The 23913-nt window shown below is 34.1% G+C and overlaps 2 protein-coding genes across 7 annotated transcripts in view; one reads left to right on the top strand and one right to left on the bottom strand.

Moving 5' to 3' along the window:
- Positions 1–3189: 3189 nt before the first annotated feature.
- LOC125647840 (putative peptidyl-tRNA hydrolase PTRHD1) lies at positions 3190–5752 on the bottom strand. Its single transcript, XM_048874670.2, has 2 exons — positions 5473–5752; positions 3190–3418 (listed from the first exon to the last, which is right to left on the bottom strand). Exons 1-2 carry the CDS (start codon positions 5656–5658, stop codon positions 3245–3247), a joined length of 360 nt encoding a protein of 119 aa, XP_048730627.1. The 5' UTR covers positions 5659–5752; the 3' UTR covers positions 3190–3244.
- A 189-nt stretch (positions 5753–5941) lies between these two features.
- The window catches only part of LOC125647817 (dyslexia-associated protein KIAA0319-like protein), a 62339-nt gene continuing 44367 nt past the window's right edge, over positions 5942–23913 (top strand). For 3 of the 6 annotated variants that reach the window (XM_048874638.2, XM_056140922.1, XM_056140919.1), the window contains exons 1-2: positions 5942–6019; positions 17665–17806. In XM_048874638.2, the coding sequence (XP_048730595.2) occupies positions 17710–17806 (97 nt within the window). In that variant the 5' untranslated portion in view covers positions 5942–6019; positions 17665–17709. Of the gene's footprint in view, positions 6164–17664; positions 17807–23913 lie in introns of all 6 variants that reach the window. The other 3 variants (XM_056140920.1, XM_048874637.2, XM_056140921.1) reach the window with 3 other exon arrangements.

The following is a 23913-nucleotide window of genomic DNA, read 5'->3' as shown; positions in this document are numbered from 1 at the left end:
TCTACATATATGTAACACAATATGGTCTAAGCCAATGTTGTTGGAGATGTTCCTTAAAAATTGTGATGAATTAATGCTTTTGGAGCAATTAGATTGGTATGTAACATGTTAAATCACACCAAACCATTGAATGGCACGTGCATGGCGTTTATGTCTCTACTGATTCCATACGCAAGAGCTTGTTCTGCGTATGATCAGTTTTTATATGCCCGTCGAAGATGGGACGTATTATGGTATGGCATTGTCCATCTGTCCGGACCTTGTGCATACAGACCGAACTGTAAGCTCTAGTATTTTACAACTTGGTACATTTGATTATCATGATGAAAGGAAGAGGCCTATTGTTTTCCAAGATCAGAAGTCAAGGTCGTAGTATCACCTAGTAGGAAAACCTTGAAGGATACAAACCGAACCGTATGCTCCGGGATGTTGCATCTTAGTATACATGTATTTGATCACCATGATGAGAGGAAGATGCCTATTGTTTTTCAAGGTCAGAAGTCAAAGGTCAAGGTATTATTTAGTAGGAAAACCTTGTAGGCAGGATACAAACTGAAACATAAGCTCTAGGATATTGCAACTTGGTACATTTGATCACCATGATGAAAGGAAGATGCCTATTGTTTTTCAAGGTCGTAGTATTACTTAGTAGGAAAACCTTGTAGGCAGGATACAAACTGAAACATAAGCTCTAGGATATTGCAACTTGGTACATTTGATCACCATGATGAAAGGAAGATGCCTATTGTTTTTCAAGGTCGTAGTATTACTTAGTAGGAAAACCTTGTAGGCAGGATACAAACTGAAATGTTGGGGCTAGGACCATCAAACTTTGTACATATACACTTTATACGAAGTGGAGGATGCCTATTGTTTCTTAAGGTCAAGGTCGTAGTAGCAGGATGCAGACTGATTCTTGGGGTAAGGACCATCAAACTTCGTACACATACATCTTGTGCCAACTGAAAATATTACATACAGAGTTCATGATTTGTCTTGTTTTTAAAATGCAAAGAAAGTATGTCACAACCTGTCATTTGGTCAAATGCTGTCCGACGTGTTTCCTACCAATTATTAGGCCATTCTTTAGACTCCGATTGTGACTACAGATTACTCCATTTACTTGATCAAGATACAGGGCGCACGGCGGGTGTGACTTGTCGACAGGGGATGCTTTACTCCTCCTAAGCACCTGATCCCACTTCTGGTATGTCCAGGGTCCATGTTTGCCCAACCTTTAATTTTGTATTCCTTATAGGAGTCATGAGATTGAACACTGTTCATTATCTTCACCTTTTCATGTATTTGGAAGTGTACTGGTAACTGTTTCTCCAATATTTATATTGGTAGTTTTTGTTGGAAGTCTTAAAGTGGTCTGAGAAATTGATCATTTTCTCAACCTTTTGAAAGCAATCAACAAATATGAAAGTTTGCAAAGTGAGATCATGTTGATAAGGCCAAAATAAAAATAGGTGCGTTTCCAATTTCCCCGATCGATTGCGTATGAAAAATTAACAATCACAAAAAATTCATAGATACAGGGGCGAATCCAGGAATTGCGGGGGGGGGTTGAACTTTATGAGGCAGGGGGTTTAGGAGCCGCCTTGATGCCCTTAGTGGGTCCAGGGAGCAAAGCTCCTGGATTTTACAGATTTTATTAGGCTTGAAATATGTCTTTTATGTAGTCATTTTAAGTATTTTCTGTCATTTTTAATAAGGTGAAATTAATAAATGACACATATTTTAAGGGTTTTTAGAAAGAATATAAGTTCTCCCAGTAAAAGTAATTCAATCAAAAGATTTATTTTTCAGAGAATGGAAGAAATTATTGCTTCTTTTATCGTTTACATTTTTCTAAACAACAGACCACGATTTACTGTATTTATTATTTGAAAATTTAGGGATGGTGATGCATACCTGCTGTGCCCCCCTTAAATTCGCCACTAATATATATAATATATGTAATGTAAAATGTAGATTGAAATGCCTACAATCATTAGCCAGTCAGATTACAGTAATTCTAACCAATTAGGAGTAATTGTATTAACTAATCAACCTGGGGGAAAAGGGTATATTAAAATACAACCCCACTACCTTATAGAGTGAATGTAAAGCCGGGGGCAGGTCTAGGAGCTGTGTCAGAAAGTAAATAAAGAATTGTTCAGCTATCCACTCTGTTCCAGGGCAAGGTTCTGTGTCTGTGTGACTAGGTTTTACATCTAGTGTCTTGGTGACTTTAAGCAAAGGGGGGGGGGGGTTACCAAAAATAAAGAGGGACACATTACAACATGTGCTGTTGTGTTTTTGACTAAGTAAAGTATCAGAGCAGAATTTGCATGGGGTGGGTGCCTGGGTGGATTACCAAAAATAAGGAGGGACACATTTTCATGTGTGCTGTTGTGTTTTGACTAAGCAGAGCACCAGAGTAAAGTTTGCCAAAATCATGTGGCGTTCCTGTCGTTATACACCTGCGAAGCTCGATCAGTGGTTGTTGTTTATATTGTATACCTACATCTAGATACAAGGCCATCAATGTCGCAGATGTATTTCCCAATCCAAAGAGATCGATCAGGACCCTGGGCTGCGTTCAAGATCGTAGCGGCTAGCCTTGCATGGGGCTAGGTATGGTTGCTGATTTGTGCCATTTTACACTATTTCGTCTTTTTGTTATTTCGAAGCAAAAAGACAACAAAACGAAATTTAGTGACTTTTCATCCCAAAATAACGAAAAGATGATATTACCTACTTTTCGCCTCAAAATAATCAAAATTAAGACAGCAAATTGTAAAATGGCACAAATCAGCCACCACACCTATAGCCCCTATGATGTTGAACACAGCTCTGTACTACGTGACATCCCTGCTATACTGATAAAACTGCAACTCCTGTAGTCTGACTCATAAAGCTTGTGTTGGTGAACACATACGAACTTCGCTAGAAATGTCGAAAAAAGAAATTAAAATTTTTCAATCAAATAAAATGTTTTACCTACCTACCCATCAATTTTTTTTTTCTGAGTGAAATAAGAAATTAACAGACATATATTCTAATTTGACCCAAGTAAGAGAGCATGTTTGGAAATCAAGCTTTGTAATTATACATGTGCAGAAATCTGACAGCACAAAACCACCAAAGTTGACCAAACTAGCTGTCACAATCACCACAGTATAAGGAATATTTGTCACCATGTACAGGTATCTACTAATTTTATTTCATTGAAATCAAAGATACTATTATATTATGTTCATGATTTAAACAACTTGAACTTTTTAAAATGTTCTTGGATGTTTTCCTTCACGTAGGGTCTAGTTGCTATACATGTTGGTATGTTTTCTGGTTGTTCTATCCACAATTTATGATCAATCCCTTTACTGGTCAATGTTTCTGAAAGTTTCACAATGCTCTCTTCATCTGTTGCCTAAAAAAGATTAAAGAATTTGATATCATTTTATATTTACATTTGAATTGTATCATGCACAATTAGTGGTCGGGATTTTCAAATTAAGAATGAAAAGGTAAACCTTTTATAGGGAAATTGTGACACCAATTGTTACACATCATAAACATGCATGTATAGTGTGAAGGTCCATGATCAACGATTCACGTTGAAGCTCGCCCTAAAGGCTAATGCCATGGTGGTATCATCCTCGTGCACTTGAAATTAATGCAAATTTTATATAGTAATGAAAAAGTTCATTTTTATAGGCCATATAGACACATGCAGTGCTTATCTAACTTCAAGTACCCATGCCAGGTATCATCAACATAATATATATTATTTGTTGGTCATAATAAGAGAGTTCCTGGTATGTTACAGGTTGGGAACACTTCCCTTATATCGAGATCTTCTTGTTAAAACGCGATTATTTAGCCAGAAAGTAAACATTAATTCCCATCAACAGGTGTTTTGCTGAATAAGTGTGACACACACTCAACATGACATGCATTGGCGCTTTAAAATTTACACCAGTCAAGAAATTTCATATCAACGTTGCTGCATAAGTTTCGACCCCAGTTATTCTTTTTAATTTCCTAATTCTCCTTCAATGTAGAAATAAAAAATACACTTTCCAAAAAATTTACATTACTCCAAATCTCAGGTGGGAACCTCCTTAAAGACCCAACTTTAAGTTAACACCCCCAAATTGTTAACCATCTGTCAATCAAACATTTAACAATAGATCTCAGGTGGAGTGACATCTGCAGCAAGAGCTACCCCAGAGAGGTGTTTTGATAACAATAACAGCCAGTACCTACAGACATTCTTTAGATCTTGAGGAAGCCATGTATTCTAGAGTTTTGATAGCATTGACCTGTCCACAACTACTATTTTCTTGTAATTCAATTGTTTTTAAAAACACACCTGAACAATGCAATTTTAATATAATTGTAATTTCCCCCTCTATATACATGTATTATAATAAATTAAACAATCAGAAATCAAACAATAATTTGCCCATTAATTTCTAAAACTTGTAACTTATTGAAATAATTTATATCATCAATTTATGATAGTTCTATATTTATAAAAGAAATTATTCATTGAGCCAATGACTGAGAGTAAAAGAGAGAAAGAGGGGGTGGTGTAGACTGTATGTCATCTAGCCATAGGGATACAACCATTATACAAACACTATGACCACAGAAACACTGCAGACAGCCCTGAGACCCTTCCTGTGTACATCAAAAGTATACACAGCACCCTGATCACTTGGCCAGGCAAATAACAATGACAATAGATGAACTCTGCCCACATCCAGTGATCTGTGAAGAAACCATATGGTAATATTTTTGGGTCTTTAAGGGGTGAAGCCCTGTCATGACCCCAAGGGCCATAAGAGCTCCTCTCTCCCTATAGGTAACACCTATATACATTCAAACGTGTTAACTTACAGTACAACCATATACATATTAGAGAGCGAAGCCCTCTCACGGCCCGAAGGGAGCGGATCGGAGCTCTCCCTTTAGGTAACACGTATATACATGTTTAAAAGGAAATTATAGGAAAATAATGAAAAATTAAACCATACCTTTGGAACTTGAAAATATTAGCGCCTGGACATGTATTTCTCCATTTTGAATCTCGTCTACCCTAGTTCAGGTCGTTCTGAGATGTTACATAAAATCGTTAAAAGCATGTAAACCTTATTTTCTTAATCATACTCCTCGATCAACACAATTGCGCCATGTCTCCTATGTTTATAAATTTGCTAAATAACGACGCTGAATATGACGTCACAATGCACTGTTTACATCATTTGCGTTATATTTCCCGCGTTCATTATATAGGCGGATCAAATGTCCAAAATTAGGATGCTTTGATATAGCTCTGTCCTCGTGCTGATTCGGGTTTGGGTTTGTTTTTTTGTGTGTGTGTCCTGTTTTGGATATAGATACTAATGCCAATACCTTTTTGCTTCGCCCTCAAACACGGTCACGCCGTTAAATATATTATGTCAAAATTAATCGTACCTCTAATGTTACTTTATGCATTCGGTCTACATCACCGAGATATTTCTTTGTGTTTTCATTGTCATAGAATTGGTGTATTGCAGCAACGCAAGCATGACAAGCCTGGGTAATGAGTGCACCAGTCGGCCACCCAGATCTCAAAAGATCCTTTCGGACCACTATATACTGTACTAAGTTTTGTGTCATGTCTAAAAAGTGCGTAGCCTACTGTAACTGTTCTACGAAATTCTGACAGGTGTGCGCAGCCATTTTGAAAGTTACATCGGTATATGGCAACTCATACTTAATTTGTTTCGAAATTGGATCAAAGTCCTTCATTGTCACGACCAGAAAGACTCTTGTACATCTCAAAGTGTACTTGTAGTTGCTGATATGAATATTAGATCACTCTTAGTGTAAAATAGTTACCATAGGTATGTATTGTATAATGTAAACAACTATCGAATAGAACAAGAACGATTTATCATTTAATAGTCAAAATTTATTGACCAATCAAATGTCAAATAAGATGACGTTGACATCGAGCAAAATACACAGACGTTGTACTGTAAGTAAACACGTTTGAATGTTGTATATTACACGTAGAAATCACGAAAATCATCTAAGTTCTCCAATCGACACGTGCTTCTTTTAATGTGAATGTTGTCTCTACTAACCCGTAAATCGCATGTGATTTCGCTTGATGCAGTCAGTGAGTACCCAGTTATTTATAGTGCGAATATTCTCTGTTAGATCAGAATCTAATAATTAATATGTATACGGTGTGACCGTTGGACCGAGCGAAGCATGTACGTAACTCCGTGTCCCGAGTGGTAATCATAATTCCGTTAAGTACGGTAGATTATGATTCATTTAAAAATATATATAATATTTTGAATGAAATTTCCTTGCGCTAAACACCCAGTAACATCTCAATATTAAAGGAGTTTATATGGGGACAACAGTTTTACATGATCCGCCTATTCATTGAACGTGGGAAATAAAATGCAAGGCGACGTAAACTGTGCATTGTGACGTCGCATTTAGCTTTGACTTTTTTCTCTTTTTCAAAGCAAACAATTATAAACAACAATAATACATTCCGTATGCAATGAAAAAGGCCGTTATAAAACTAAACAAAATTAACCAATAAATTCGAAATGGTAAAAAGTAACCGTAATTTTATCGTATATTCTTATTCAAAGAAACTCATGAACTCGTTCATCTATTTAGTCGTATTACGGTTTTATATGTATTTATTTGCTAAAACTTGTTACAATGATAATTATACTATTCACTTTGAACAAACTGAGTGTTTAAATTACGAATTGCACGTTAGAGTATTCTATAATATAAAACACGAATAACTGTTGAAGCAGGTAATGAAAAAATAAATGGCGGCGCCCATATGGATCACGAAAATTTCAGTGAACGTATATAGAGATTTATCTCTTTTTCTTTTGCTGATATTGACTTTTTTCTTTTACATACGTGTTACCTTTAGAGCCTTGCTTCGCGGACTGACCTTCGACGTCTGGTAAACGTTACAGGAAAAGGAGAGTATTGTTATGGAAATAGAAAGGAAATATGCTTTCTAATTACTTTAAAAGTATAAATGACAGTGTTTTAAATTTGTGCTATTTTTATTCAATGTTGCAGTCTATGCCAATTTGATGAGGCCTATATCATCTTGTTTTGGCATAGACCCGTGGTCTATAACAAATTTTAAACCAATTTTGAACACTGTAGATTCACATCAAAAGATTGTGTCTTGATCTCTTTGTTTGAGATTTTACCACAGGAAGAGTTTGAAATTGATCACTAAGAGTCCATAAAATTCACTCAGTTGACCAAGCCATGAGGTGTACTGTGTTAGCATCGGCTATAATGCTCGTGGCTTGGTCAACTGAGTAAATTTTACTGACTAAAATTATTGATCAAATTTCAAACTCCTGTGATTTTTCTTTTGAAAACTCTGAACATTGACATCTAACTTACCATGTTCACCATTCTATCAAATATTGAAGTAATTTTATGTGATCTCTTATGGATTTGTAGTAATTCAACAATCAAAGTTCTTCATTTATGAGGGGAATAGTTCAATTCTGAGATTTTAATAGTCAAACTTTATTGACAATGCTTAAAGTATAGTCCCTGTAAGAATTATCTACTTTTCCAGATATATATCATATAACCTTACAGTCTTTGCAGGGCTTAATGTTTTTTTTACTGCAAGCCCATAGGGCAAGTAAGAGTACAAAATTTGGTAGGTCAGAATTTGGTATCCCAAATAAAATTTTATTAGCCCAGATGCTGTGTAAGAATGATTAATTCAGCATGATTCAAATTTCAAGTTTATAAACATTGAGTATTACGTGTTCAAGCTCTCTTTCAACTTGTAATTTTGTCATGTCTTAATTAGTCGGATTCTTCAGAATACTTACATTCTGATTCTTCTAGTTCTGCATCATCACTCGCATCCTCATAAAGGTAAAAATAAGGCTTGTCAACTAATGCTCACACATTCTGAACGTCTGAGGCGGTCACTTGTGGGTTTTACTTGGGGGCAGTGTTTATATGCCTTTTACTATTTTTGTGTTCTCTTACAGAATCAATTGTAAAATGAATGTTATGTTGCAAAATGAAGCAGATCTGGTTTATTTTGATTAGCATATTGTTAACAAAAAGGGAAACTAAGGCCACAATGGTTTCTCAAAAGTGTAAAGAACATTTAAATTTGTGAAAATGTCATAAAAAGGTTTTTGTAAATCAGGTTTCTTAGATTTGAATTGTATGGCATTTTCACAAAAAATCACTGGTGACCATTAAAACAGACCTTATTGAAACTTTATAGGATACATTCTTAATTTTAAAACAAACACTTCCAAAACTGCCTGAAGTTGAGTCAAAGTAGCATATTTTTATGAAGTGATGCAATAATTTTACTGCATTGCAAATAAAGGCCAATGGGATAAATTTCATAGATCAAGTCTGCAGGACACCTGCCATTTTAATAATAGAACAATTTACAGTATTATCTGACATAAAATTAAAGCCATCTGAAGTCCAATTTCACTCTTTAATAATGACAAATAATTATCCATATCATGTCTTGAAATATGTGTGTCTAATTGATTTGTTTAACGTTTATGATAAATCATGCATATATATAACATCATAATTTCTCCATATGAATTTAAAAAAAAAAAGAATTAAGAGCTGTGTTTCTCCTACATGTGGCACTCTATAGTGTTATGTAAAACTTGTCTGAATGACGCTGTCTTGCTGTCAGTCAGACATGTTCATCCATCTTTTCATGTCCAATCACACAAATGAAAATTTGCTTTCTGTATATAACATTAGAGAAGGTTAGCATGTCAGATTAGAGAATACATTTTGATAATCAAAGTCTTGTCACATACGTGTACCTGTATCAGCATTATTCTAATAGTATGTGATGCAAGAATCTATGTTTTCGACACTGCACAACTATTTTTACATTTAAGAAAGTTAAAAACCGAAGTCCACAGACGTGTCCTCAAATTCAAGCCAAACTTATTTTAAAGATCTACAGAGAACCCTGGCTATTGGCAATTCAAATATAATTATGCCCCCGAGATCGAAGATCGGGGGGGAGGGGGGGGGGGCATATTGTTTTTGTCCTGTCTGTCATTCTGTCTGAAACTTTAACCTTGCTAATAACTTTTGAACAGTAAGTGATAGAGCTTTGATATTTCACATGAGTGTTTCTTGTGACAAGACCTTTCCGTGGGTACCAACATTTTTGACCCTGTGACCTTGGAGTTTGACCTACTTTTTGAAAACTTTAACCTTGCTAATAACTTTTGAACAATAAGTGATAGAGCTTTGATATTTCACATGAGTGTTCCTTGTGACAAGACCTTTCCGTTGGTATTAAACCTTTTGACTTTGACATTTAACTTACTTTTAATTTTTTTTTTTACATTGGTCATAACTTCTAAATGGTAAATATTAGAGCTTTCATTTTATACATGAGCATTTCTTTTGACAAGATCTTTCTACCGGTACCAAGATATTTGCCCTTGTGACCTTGGCCATCTTTGGAATTGGCCATTATCGGGAGCATTTGTGTTTCACAAACACATCTTGTTTCAAATGAAAATTGTACTCATTTCTTTCTCTTATTTCAATAAGTTGATATTTAAAAAATATCTTTTTTTATATTTTCATTTGGACAAATGAAATTTGCTTTAATGTCTTGCAAAATGTTGATTTTTTGGCATCATAGACTACCGGTCATGGTAGCTCGATATGGTAGATCATTCGCTTCAAAACCAGTAGGTCGTGAGTTTGAATCATGCATGTGCCATGTCCGCATTAAACCTTAGGTGTAAACATATAGGCAGTGATTGCTCCTAAACGCTCGGCATTCAGAAGTGAGAATTGCTGGTCTTTTGGAAATAACCTTAAAAACAAAGATTTCGTGTCATGGTAGGCATGTTAAAAAACTTTCACTGTTAAGGCCCTGCATGAGCACTAAGCATAGGTCAAAATTTCTGGTACTTCACCATGCAAGGCTGTTGACATATATCAATTTGAGTGAAAAATTCTTGGCGTAATGTTCATGTAAACAAACAACAGCATTCCTAGCATGTTCATTTGACCATGGATTCCAGTGATATTTCAGTTATATTTCTATATGCAGAACTGGTTATTTTCCTTTACAATTTAATTTATTAATTTTGAGTTTAAAACAGGTATACATGTACTGGGACTTATACACTAATAGGATTTGAAACTAAACTACCACTAATTTTGCCATCTTACATGCCCCTTTATTTTTAAGAATTTATAATCTTGTGAGATGATCAGAATAATTGACGTAAGTGAAAGGCTTGCATGGTTTAATTAATCTGTAAAGAAGGTGAAATTCATGAGATTTTTGCAGGAGAAATTGTGACAGCATTAATAAAGTTTGTTAAATGTAACATATATATATATATATATATATATATATATATATATATATATAGCTTTCATTATACATGTATTTCATCATATTGGTAGTTTGCATGACCAAATGTTTTACTATCTGTGACATGGAAAGTGGGCATCTAACATTTTGATCACAAATACGGGCGAGATCAAAAGATCGATGTCGGATAAAAATCTATATTCAGATAGTTAGGGGGAAGTGGGATAAAAATCATAAAATCTCTTGTAAGTTTCTGTCATCCGACATTGATTACATTTTAGTGAAAAAAGACTATAAAAACCACATAATAATATTAGATTTAATAGTTTTAATGCACATGACTTTCATTTGTGAATAGAAAAGGTATACAGAGTGTTATTTATAATTGCATGTTTCAACATTCAACATATTTAGTTTTAAAGGGGGGTATGGTCACCAGGGGGTCTTGGTGTAAACTTTGTGAATTTAGTTTTTTGTCAGACATTGAACTTAAAAATTTGATCTCGCCCCTAAGATTTCTTGTTTTCATCGTGTAATTTTAAGGAGTATGAATGATATGCATGCACAAGTAATGTACAGTCTGTAATTAATTATGGAAGGTTCATATCAGAGCTCCAGATAAGGTGCGTATCAGCGTAAATACTCATTAAATTTTACCAAATACGCATGTAAGTTGAAAATCATGCGTACAATTATGCATTAGCGAATGTAAATACGCTTTACACTCCCAAAGTAATGCGTATTAGTCCGCGTATTTGTGATACATGTAGTATGATATAAATATTAATTATCTATTCATATGAATTGAGGTTAAGCCCAGGGCTTGATCATACATGATATTTAGCGCTATGAAATACGTGTTTTGATGACAATCACAATTTTGAAAAATTGGAAGAGTTGACTCAAAACACTATTATATAGGCCTACTTGTTATACTTTCTTAAAGAGTTAGTGTGCGGTCGAAAGCACAGAAAAAAACCTCGTATTATCAATCGTGGACGAATGATATACATAATTTGATCATAATCATGTGACTGAGTGTTTGGCATATTCAAATTCAACGCATCAATGATAAGTATCAAATTCCCAATGACAATGAATAGTTTTAATAAAAAGAACTGCAAAGGATTTTCCCCGTAAATAGCTGGAGCAGCCTTTTAGTGTAAACTTTAAGTTAAAGTTTAACGGAAGAAGTATCGTTTATCTGGTGACATATTCTGTGCAAAAGAACAAAGATAATCAGTAAATTAACAAAATACACTTTTGAATTTTTCTGAAAAGCAAAATACTCTTTGTGGTGAAAAATTATCTGGAGCTCTGTTCATATCACACTTTCAGCAAATGATATATAATAGGCAAGTTAATCCTCATTGTCATGTGTTTCAATGAATTATAGTTGATCGATGTAAGATTGCAATTTTGCACCAGTCACCATACTAATGTACAATGTTAAGCTTTGGTCTGATCTTTAAAATAATTTTTTTTTTATTTGCTCTAAAAGATTCATTGATATTGTCCGATTCATTAAACTAATTAGTAGGGCGGAGCATTTAAACCTTATACTCATTTTTTGGAATACATGTATGACGAAAATCACAAGATTTCTACCCACTGGATACCTTGTATGCATGCAATGCAGAGCATGATCAATTTTATAGGTCAACAATAGGCATTTAAATCATCTGAAAGCTAGACTATCTAGAGGGTATTTATTTAAAACACACCTTAATTGATGAAAATGTGATTAAATTAAATATTGCCAATTTTAAACATGTTAAATATTAAAAATAGTACCACAATTTCAAGTACATGTACATTGTAAGAATAAGATACTTTAAAGTATTCTTTTCAATTTTGGATTCATCTAGGTCATAACTGAGTTCACCCTGCCATGACACTAGATTTTACAAATGTTGGTAATGTTTTGGTTCAATTAAATCAAATTCACACACGTAATTAATCCATTTCGTTATCTTCCAGGAAACATTTTTTTATGATGTAATTAAGAAATAAATTAAATTTTTATCGGAATTCCCTGTAGAGCCATTGAAATAGACATGTACCATATTTATCAAATTGTTCTGTATTCAACCATGCATTAATTGTTTCCAACTGCAGCCCATTACTGAGGAAATGTCTAGCACTAAAGTTTGTAAATGTATATCAATTAAGGCAAAAACATTTCCAATTAAATATTTAAGAATAAATTTTATTTCTAAAAATACATGAGGGTATGAACCGCGACACTTCAGGCCAGCATCATACTTATGAAGCACATTATCTCCCCATGAAAAGTATGGTGGCACAAAGGGATGATAAAACTTCACATCTTCACATCTCCCTCTCAAACATCATATCTCGATCCCCATCATATGTGACCCCTTCGGCAGCCTCGTGCATTTTCCTTAAATTTGATGTCAAGGTAGACGTAGTTTATTGTGACGTCACAAAAAGTCTGAGTCATTGTACTTTCATAGTTCGTAAAGCACAAAATATGTGGGTCTCTGATACACACCTAATTTTGCTTAATACAAAAACAAGCAAGTAAATCAGCATTCAAGGAGAATGGAAATATAGAAACTGGTTATCATATCACTGTATTCCGTTGTTTGTACCTTCTAATAGGTTGATGGCACGGTGTTACCGTTAGTGCAATCTCGGCTACATAAAATGTATAGATGAGCGGACTTCAATTTCAAATGCATTTTTGTAATTTTGCTTTGTTTCGGTATAATAATAAACAATTTATAGCATACTAGCCTTGTTATAAAATAGTGAAATATGGTTGCTATGGCAACTGAAATATTTCATAACATGAGAATACATGATATTTATCATTGTTTTTGCCAAATTTAATAGATTAAGGATATTATATTGATTAATTATTAAAATTTGACTCATATATTCATAAATATGAAATTTTTCATATTACCATGGTAACCAATTTTTCAAGCTATATAATTTTATTTAGCAAAATAAGACATTGGTCGTTTTTTGTTTTTTTTGTTTTTTTTAATATATTTTACACATAAAGGGATGAGTTAAATCATATATAACTTTCATTGATGTATGTTGTGTTTTCCTGTAAATGATGTCATAAAATGGCTTAAAATTTATTTTTTCAAAATATAGTCAAAATGCTAAAACATTGATTTTTCAACCTCATGAACAATAGGTAATCCAATATTGATTTATTGATGTTTTATTATGTATTTATTATGCTGAACCTAATCTTTAAGCAAGCAATAGAGAAAATTGTACATCAGTAAAATTAATTTGTTTTGTTTAATTAATCAAAATCGGGTCAAAATTAAGCATTTTAAAGCATCTTAGGAGCTGTTTTTAAAGTGTTCTTGTTACCATGGCAACAGTACCTCAATTACGAATTTTGGTACCAAATTCTATGAGAGCTAGGGTATCAGATAATCACTATATATTATGCCAAATTTCAGTAAAATCGGTGAGGGTATACCTTATATCCACCCCTTTATTAAAAATGTTGATGCTTACAGAGAATGGCTCTTAAGATTTATTCACCCAAGAAAAATCATATTCCCCTTGGGCAATATGATTTTTCTTGGGTGATTAAATCTTCATATCTCCCTCACTGTCATGCAATAAATGTATATTGTTTACAACTGCAACATATTGCTTTCATGAGGACATATTAATGGCTGTAATTACAGTTTGTAGAGATATCAATTGCAAAAACATTGGAAATGTAAATATGAAATAATAAAATCATCAAAACATGCAAAATGCATATCATTTATGTTTTCATAATAGAATTATGATTTATGGGTATCATACACTGTACATGACACAGTAAGCGTAGTGTCAAATGCAGCTTATTTATTATACTGATCAGAACTGCCCTAGCTATATGCATATACTTTGAAAACCGGCTCTCACACTTTTTATGTTGAAAGAACAAGGTACGATTGTGTATATGAAAAGGCCCAAAAAAATTCTCTGTTTTAAATGTGCATCTTGAATTGAGCTTGATCAGTGTTTAAAGTAAGTTAAATATATGCCAAGTATACTATCTCAACTTAAATCAAAGTTATTGCTTATTTGATAGCATTATTATGTCATGAATAAGACTTTTTCCCGCCTTTTTTAAAAAAAATGCTTAATAACTGTTAAATTTCATCCAGATTATTGCCTAGGAAAAGGTGTGCCCATCTGTCAAGCAAAATGAAATTAATTTATATTGTTTATTAATATATAGACGATAAAAAATATATTTGAATATTAATTTGCTCGATGCATGGGCTGCATGTTTTCTGAAAGGAAAATCTCCTGAATTTATGGATTTTTTCATTGATTTTGACAATTTTATGCCAACTTCACACTCTTGTCATTACAACACGAAGCAATTATGGATCAAATCAAATGTAGTTTGGGTTTTCTTATATATTCTCTTTTGCAATGGCAGATTTTGGGACTCCTATTGAAATCGTCAATTTTTTGGGCTAGATGACTGAAGAAACTACCTGCTTCTTTCTGGTTATAATCCTAATGTGTGACAGTGCATGTCTATAAGTATTGAGATCAGTTTCCTTAGCAATAAAATACATTTTGATAAAATTGTATTCAACCTTTTCATTACAATGTGACATATTGCAATATAAGTTTTTTCTTGACATTGTGTTTTTTTATGACACCTAGCTAGCTTAAATTGCCCAAATCAAATGATGATATTTTTTAAAATCAAACATTTTCATGTAAGTGATTGGTATTGACGGTAGTCAAGGATTCACAATTTAAATACAAAAGTTGTGAAGTTTGTTAATTAATTAAAAGTTGAGAGATTGATTTTAGATAATTATAGCATGTGTATTTTCAAGATGACAAGCACAATGATATGTACTAGAAGAGGAAGTGAAAGATTGTTTATTTTTGTTAACATGATTAATGAACACATGTAAAGAATATGTTAGGCTATTGTAGGACATGAAAATGATTTTGTAACATGGAAGATCGATTATAAAATGGATGTAATGACTGATGAGATATCTTGAATTATTATACTCTTAACAGGCATTAATTACACACTGTTGGAGACAGTTCAAATTATATACTCTTAGATAATACAATTGAATTAGCTGGTAAGTGAAAATGGAGTTGAATGTAATATGAAATAGCCGAGGGCAACATGACTGTATAATGTATCTGTTAGGACATTATATAAAACGCATTGCATCATAGTATGGTATGTATTAATGGTTCCAAATATGTGTTAGACTGATCTTTTTTTTTAGCTTGAAATCTAAATACTTGAATGCACTGCATATTTCAAAGTAGCACAGGTGTAGATTATGCAAATTAGTGCACCTATATATGGTCAAGGAAGTGCGGGTCAGCTGAAGAGGGAATGTAATTATATCTAAGTATGTATCTAAACTTAAGTATACTGCCGGCATTTCAAATTTCTGTGTTTGATAGTTTTTTGTTTTTTTTTGGTCATGCACCCACGGCCACCGCAACGCAGAAGGGAATATAGAAATACCGGTGTCCGTCCGTCCCACTTCACTTTGTGGACACAACTCCTTGGATACTGCTCAATGGATTTTGTTCAAATTTTGCAGGATTGTTAGTCACCATTTACAGTTGATCATATTATATCGCCATTATGATTCGACAAATTTTACAGGAGTTATGGGACTTTGTTGATTTGTACTGTTCTACTGTGGATGGAACTCTGCTGTACAGGAATGTTAGTCACAGCTATAGTTTATCATATTATACCGCAGTTGTGATTCAATCCTACAAATTTTACAGGAGTTATGGGACTTTTGCGTTTCAACTTTTTTAGCAATTAATGGCTGCATGGGACATACATGTACATGTATTAGTTAGAATAATCTAACTTTGTCTTGGGACAGGCCCTCGATCAACACCAGGTCCGTACTAGACATTATCATTTTAACGATAGAACATATTCTAAGATCTAGGGACATTTCGCTACATGTAGAAACCTTTTTTTTCTTCTTTTTTTTTTTTTTTTAAATCTCTGATAAATTGTAAGTATATACATATAACCATGTAACATTTGGTTATAGTTAATGCATTCTATGTGGTGTCTCTATGTCATTCTTTGTCATTTACAATGGATCCAAAACATGTAACATGCAAATCTAACTACATAGATTCTTAATGCATTCTTTAAAAAAAACCCAGATTGTGTGAAGTCCAAACAATGGTAATGGTGGACTTGTATATAATCTGAGGATATGACACAATTCTGTCAGAATCAATAGCAGCCATCACCAGATCTGTTGTACATCATATGGAGCTTGTTATGTACTCAATAGAAAAGAAGTCGATCTGCACAGAATTTTTATCAAATGGGAACAATGTACCTTCTGCTTTTAATTTGACTTGTATATTTTGTTCAATAAGTATAGATGTACAACGAGTAATGCTTTACAAAATACTTTTAACTTAAAAGCTGCTGCCAGATATATCCATAATACAAAGTTCATAATTAATGAAATGGCTGAAGAAGCTAACAATCAAGTTGATGTATTTCCTTTAAATGTTGCAGGACCGCATAAATGAAGCTAATAATGTCGAACCAAAAAGGGAACATGCAGAGAGATAAATGAAGCTTGAAATCCTTAATTAAAGGGAAGTTTTGTGGTCATGAACAATCTGTTGGTTTTTTGTGGGTTTTTTTTTTCGTGGTATCGCATCAACAGGCATAATTTGAATAGTTCTCTAGGTGTAATTGAATGTACATGTATCAAATGTTGCTGTCACCGGGGAAATCAGACTGGCCAAATTGATTTGTTGCAGAGTTTCCTCGGTCTGTTTAAGAGCTTCCATGTATTGTTACATAGCTCATCCATTATCTCCTAAGTGGGAGATGTATCGAAGGTTTGAAAACCATCCAATTAATGCAATTTTTTTTAAAAATCTGTGACTATATCTTCAGTATGAATACATGTTCAATTAACATATTTTGTCCATATATAATCAACTCATACATGCCACCCTCCTAACCACCACATCCAAAAATTTTGCTCCTTTTATGCATATCTTTAGATCAGTATTTTAAAAGTGAACAATTCTTTAGAATTTGAAATTAATTAAATGGTAAGGATTTTGTCCCAATTCTACAAATATGTGATTATAAACAGCTTCTTCAGATTTGAAGAGATTGTACTGATTACAAAATTTGTAATTGAATTGGATTCTCTCATGAGCATTCAGAAGCTAACTTTATATGTATTATGTATGCTTACTTGCAGATTTTGTCCTTCACTTCATGCTGATTACAGGCATTATGGGCTAGGATGTGTACAATGATCTCAAAGTCCAGGGACATTTCATGTGTAAAATGGATGTCTGCAACAAACGGTGCCCTTTTAATTCTACTAATATCCATTTCTGGTAAGTATGCGTGAAAGATAAAAGTGTTATAAATAATTGGATAAATTGAGCCAAATGAATATCATACAGTCAATTAATCAATTTTGACTACATGTATTATATACTTCTTTGTTTCTAGCAACGTTAAAAGTAAAATTTATTTTATTATGGGTGCAACTGGTGAAAAATATTCCTCCCTACTCATGGATCTGCATAGCATTTAGCATTAACAATTTTATATGCATGCATGGGTAAAAACATTCTCATTGAAGTGTGTGCAGAGGTGGTGCACAGAGTTTAGTACAGAGTGTATAATGAGCATTGTATGACATATTTCATTGGAAACATGGAGTCACCAGTGGGTTCTGTGCATTTATCAATGGAAACTTAAAGGACAGAAATCTAAACAATGCCTGTGAGAAAGTCCTGATAAATATTGATGTACACTATGTGATTGTGTATTGATGTGTATTGAATGTGGGTATCTCCTGCATCCTGGTTCTGCAGTTGTGCACTTTTCACACTCTTGCATTTGCCTTATAATGGTCTCAAGTCCACTTAAGGTCATTGCAGTGTCCACTCTTGGGAGTCCTTGTGGCTACTAACAGACCTCTTGCACACCTTGCATTGTGAATAAAGATTGGGGAGGGGGATGATGTGTGGAGCCTTATTTTGGTGATGACATTGGAATTATCTGAGATTGATCACTGTTCGTTATCTTCACCTTGCATACAAGATGTCAACTTCATACTTGTTGAAATGAACGATCAAAATTTTTAAGAGTTGAAGGATTGCCTTATCATAGTATTTCACAAACAGGAAGCTGTGAAAAGCCAAAGTATAACAGGAAGCTGTGAAAAGCCAAAGTATTTCTGTTTAAAATTTGTTTTTTTTAAAAATACAATTGTACACGTATTCTGCTTCTTGTTGCGACATGAGAGATACAGTGTACTAACATGGTCACCATTAATAGTTTATTAATGACGCTGATATAGATTTGATGAAGAGTGGATTGCTACTTGTAGGATTCTAATGGAGCATTTGATATTGATTTCTGACCAGTGGATAGGAAGCTGATAATGAACAAGCTTTGATCTCTTACTGACAGACCAGAGAGTCCAGTATGTGTTAATTGTATTGACCTGATTGATTCATGAACAGTGACAGCATACTCAGATGACAGTGACAGCATACTCAGATGACAGTGACAGCATAATCAGATGACAGTGACAGCATACTCAGATGACAGTGACAGCATACACAGATGACAGTGACAGCATACACAGATGACAGTGACATCATAATCAGATGACAGTGACACCGCTGCATACTCAGATGACAGTGACAGCATACTCAGATGACAGTGACAGCATACTCAGATGACAGTGCTGTATTTTTTTATGCTCCTGGAATCAGAGATTCGGGGGCATATAAACATGTAGTTTTTGGTCCGTCTGTCTGTCCGTATGCTAACCTTGGCTGTTTGAATGGATTCATATTTCACACATGTATTCTTTGTGATTCCTTTTGGTAACACAATTTTTGACCTTGTAACCTCTACCTTAGGGTTATGACCTTTTGAAAAAACTTTAACCTTGATCTTAACTTTTGAATGGTTGGTGAAAGGACTTTCATATATTTCATGTGCGTTTATAGGTAGCAAAAAGTTTGAGTTTATAACCTTGACCTTGTAGTTTGGACCATGGGGGGATCAGTGTTTCATAAACACATCTTGTTTTCTTTCAAATATGATTTCCTAAGTACATGACACTACATGTACTGTAATCCCAAAGTTTGATCTAGACCAAAGTTTAAATAGGGGGAAATAAATTTAAACAGAGAGAGAGAGAGAAAGAGAGAGAGATTGAGATTGCACCACCATCTCAGATTGAATGTGACAATATATGAGTACATTTAAATGGATGATCTAGTTTTACAGTGTTTAACAATAAATATATTATGAAGGACTACAGATGTATTAACTTCATAAAGGACATCCATCATGCACAATACATGACAAGTTTAATACACCCTTCCATGGAAAGACCATGGAGGATCTCCGTGGACTTCAATGTCTAGCTCGCTCGAAAAAATCGGACTTCAAAGGTGCCAACACTTTTAAAGGTCCACCGTGTTTTGGGTAAAAAAATTTCACGGCATTGTGTGGAACACGCATAAAACTCATGTCGTGTACTGTAATATGGTACAAAACATCAGTTTAAATATTTTTTTCAAAAGTATATATCAATCAGAATCCCTTGAGAGCAGTATAGGTCACAATACCGTAAATCTGGATATTTTTGCGTCGATTTCTTTTTGCGAATTTGAGTAAAAAGCCTATATATTTCTTTTTGTGTTTCTTATTTTTGCGAATTTATGCTGGAGCTTTTTCTAGCTTTTAAAAGTAATGCCAATCGTGACATATTAGTTACGCACGAGTGATATCAAATAAATTGCCAGTATTGATCACTATTTATACACCTGGGAGTTTAATACAACTGACCATCGAATTGGTGGATATAGAATTTTTTTTACGGTAGATTTATTTTTGAGAGAAATATTTTTGCGAATCCAACCGACTCACAAAAACGCTAAAAATTAATTGACAGCAAAAATAACCAGATTTACGGTACAATAAAGGGTTATGCCTCAATGACCATCTTCCCAAAATAAAGATTTTTACAGATTGAAAAGAAAACAAACATTGTCTCTAGGTTTTACTTAGAATATTGAGTTTTTTAAGAAATCAGTTGTATCCTGTATATAAATAAAAATACATTCACAAGATAGTTTGAAAATAATATGCTGTATTGATAAGATGAGGTCAATTGATGTATCCAGTGATTAAAGTCATACATGTATGTAAGGCATGGGTACAGGTTTTGGTGAATCTGGGATGGTTCAGTGTTTTATTAGCTCTTCTGAGCCGAAGGCTCAAAGAGCTAATCATATGGCCATATGTCTGGCGTGCGGTGTGCGTCAACTTTTTGGAAAAAGGGCTATATCTCAAGAACCTCTTGGCCAATTGTTGTCAAATTTGTCACAGGGTATCCTTGGTCCAAGGGCTTTCATTTGCACTAAAATTAGGGTTGTGACCTTTTAGCAAGGGGAGATAATTAGGAAAATGCAAACAAAAGTAGTGGTTGCTAAAAATTCTTCTTCTCAAGAACCACTGGGTAAATTATCACCAAACTTATGCATAAGGGTGAGGATAGGTTGTAGATAAAAAAATTGTTCAAGGCATCATCCTGGGGCAAAGGGTGCGGTCTCAAGGTCACTTCAAAGTTGACCTTAAATTTTGTTTTGTTAAAACTTTGATATTTTGCCTAGTATAAGGACTAGGATCATCAAATTTTGTCTGTTGATACATCTTAGGACCTAATATCATGTTGTCTCAAAAGTAGGTCATGGTGACCTACTTTTTGAATTCGCAGGTAATTAGTATTAAATGGATTTTGATGCATATCTTGGACACTTTTGAGCCGATGATCATCAAAAGTTGTCAGTTGATGGATCATGGGACCTTGAACTGCGTCATGTGAAAAGTATGCCACCATGACCTACTTTCTAAATTTTATGGCTAATCATTTATGAATACATTTTAGGTTGTTATTTCAGATACCAAGAGGTTTAGAATCATCAAACCTTGTTAGTTGATGCGTCTAGAGGCCTTGAAACATATTTATAAAAAAGTAGTACTTTTGAATTTTGCAGACATTCAAATTTCACATTTTCAATTTTAGATGCATAATTTGGACACTATGAAAGCTAGGATCATCAAACTTTGTCAGTTGATGCATCTTGAGTCTTCATAGTTTGTTGACCAAAAAGTAGGTCACCGTGACCTACTTTTGGAATTTGACGGCTATATTTTAATATTTCAGATACTATTTGACTTACAATTATCAAACTTTGTCAGTTGATGCATGTTGAGTCGTCAGAGTGTGTTGACTAAAAAGTAGGTCATCGTGACCTATTTTTGGATTTTGACGGCCATATTTGAATATTTCAGATACTATTTGACTTACAATCATCAAACTTTGTCAGTTGATGGGTCTTGAGTCTTCAGAGTGTGTCGACCAAAAAGTAGGTCACTGTGACCTACTTTTGAAATTTGACGTTTATATCTGAATATTTCAGATACTATTTGACTTCGATTATCAAACTTAGTCATTTGATGCATCTTGAGTCTTTGGAGTGTCTCGACCAAAAAGTAAGTCACTGTGGCCTTCTTTTGGAATTTGACGGCTATATTACTGAATACTATTTGACTTGTCAGTTGATGCATCTTGAGTCTTCAGTGTGTCGACCAAAAGTAGGTCACCGTGACCTACTTTTGGACAGTTACATGTAAATTTTCAGGTACTGTTTGACTTAACATCATCAAACTTTGTTAATTGATGAATCTTAGTTAGTGAGAATTTTTGCCTGTTCTACAGTGTATCAGAAGAGCAATTCTAGGCCCATGGGCCTCTTGTTTCATATCTTCTCGTCTGCTGAAGAACTTGAAATATATGACAGTGTAGTAGCATAAGGGAAGGATGAACCTTGAATGATAACGGAGAAGGCTGTACTGTATACAGTGAAACTTCTCTAAACCGGCCGACTCTCGGACCGGAAAAAACGGCCGGTTTAGAGGGATGGCCGGTATACCGAGAATTTAGCAATTATAGACATTTTATCTCAATATTCACAAAGTAGGTACTGTTCACTTTGATCTGGTGATCTATGATCAATTATCGGTGGAGATCAAATTAGTCCGCTTGTACCTAAAGATAATTATGAATTACAAGAAATATTCTCGCTGAAATCATCTAATTTTAAACTGAAAATCTATAACAGGATACATAAAGAAAACACAGAGGCCTATTATTGGAATTCCTCTTACCTATAAAAACTCTGTTTACATTCATCGCTTATGTCATTAACAATTTTGTTTAGACGTTTTTAAAAAGTACAGTAGTAAATGAAATTGTAATTTGAATATTTCTTTGGAATTTTAAGTCTAAGGAAACCAAGAAAATTAATCTATCTTTTAATAATTATCATTAACAGTCATGGGTTTGTTCTTTATTAACTACCACTTATATCCATACGAAAGTATGGCGAAGCAATATGGCGTTTGATACGGTATTCATTCAATAATTTCCTAACTGTTTTTTACATTTTGTACAGAATTTGGAAGGGTCTCTTGGATTAGCTACATGTCAATTAACACGCTTGACAGCACAGGTAAACAATAGAAATTGAAGAGGCCACTAGTGTTTTTCACACCTCCGATGGATAATTTCATACCTGGCCAGTGGGTTAGTCAATTTGCACACCTGGACGATCTTAATTAACCTTTGGCCAAGATTTTCTTGTCTTCAAAAAGTGGCTGGTATGTTAAGGGTAAATTACACATGTTTGTTAACAAATGTACTTTAAAAAGTGGCCAATGTCCGGTTTTCAGGGGTGGCCGGTTTTGTAAGACTTTCTTTGTAAGGAAATGTTAAGATTTCTGCCGGGACTTTGAAAATCGGCCGATATTCAGGGAGAATCGGTATTCTGAGGGGCCGGTTTGGAGAAGTTTCACTGTATATCCTTTTGATAACTGGAGATTTTAAAGAATGTTCCACTAAATGGGGGGGGGGGGTGTAGAAAAAAATCCTTTAAAAATATGAACCACTATATTTTTGAGGAATGGAAGTGACCTCCACTTCTACATAATGTAAGTATTTCCTGAATGAAATGAACAGGGCTCTCAGATTAGTACCATATAAATGGTCACCATTAGACCGTAACACTGACTGAATGATGCGATATACAGAGGAAATCCCCAGATTTTTACTGAACCAGACCATAAAAAGAATCATCAATTTCAGATTGAAGGGGCCTACTGAAGCAGCTTATTGGATTTTTATGAATTACTGCAATCATTCTCAAATTCGAAGAGATATTGATTACATATCATTGATTATATACTTGTTTTTAAGATATGCAGGGGAGTATTAGAGTTGGAAATGGAAGTTGTTCTTAGACCATATTACAGCTAGCATGTGTGCCTAATATTTAAATGTTTTCTGGGTCTATATGCAGAGATCTTCAGAATTCCTGAATGCGGGTTGTTGTGATTAATCTTATCAAGA

The sequence above is a fragment of the Ostrea edulis genome, chromosome 6 (assembly GCF_947568905.1).
Source record: "Ostrea edulis chromosome 6, xbOstEdul1.1, whole genome shotgun sequence".
NCBI classification, from domain to species: Eukaryota; Metazoa; Mollusca; class Bivalvia; order Ostreida; family Ostreidae; genus Ostrea; species Ostrea edulis.
This window is presented reverse-complemented; position numbering and strand designations above follow the sequence as displayed.

Excerpts from the sequence above, each read along its gene's own strand:
- LOC125647840 (XM_048874670.2), bottom strand. The coding sequence starts at position 5,658 with ATGACACAAAACTTAGTACAGTATATAGTGGTCCGAAAGGATCTTTTG. Across the intron at positions 3,419-5,472 it reads TGCATAAAGTAACATTAGAG|GCAACAGATGAAGAGAGCAT; the intron begins GTACGATTAATT and ends AATCTTTTTTAG.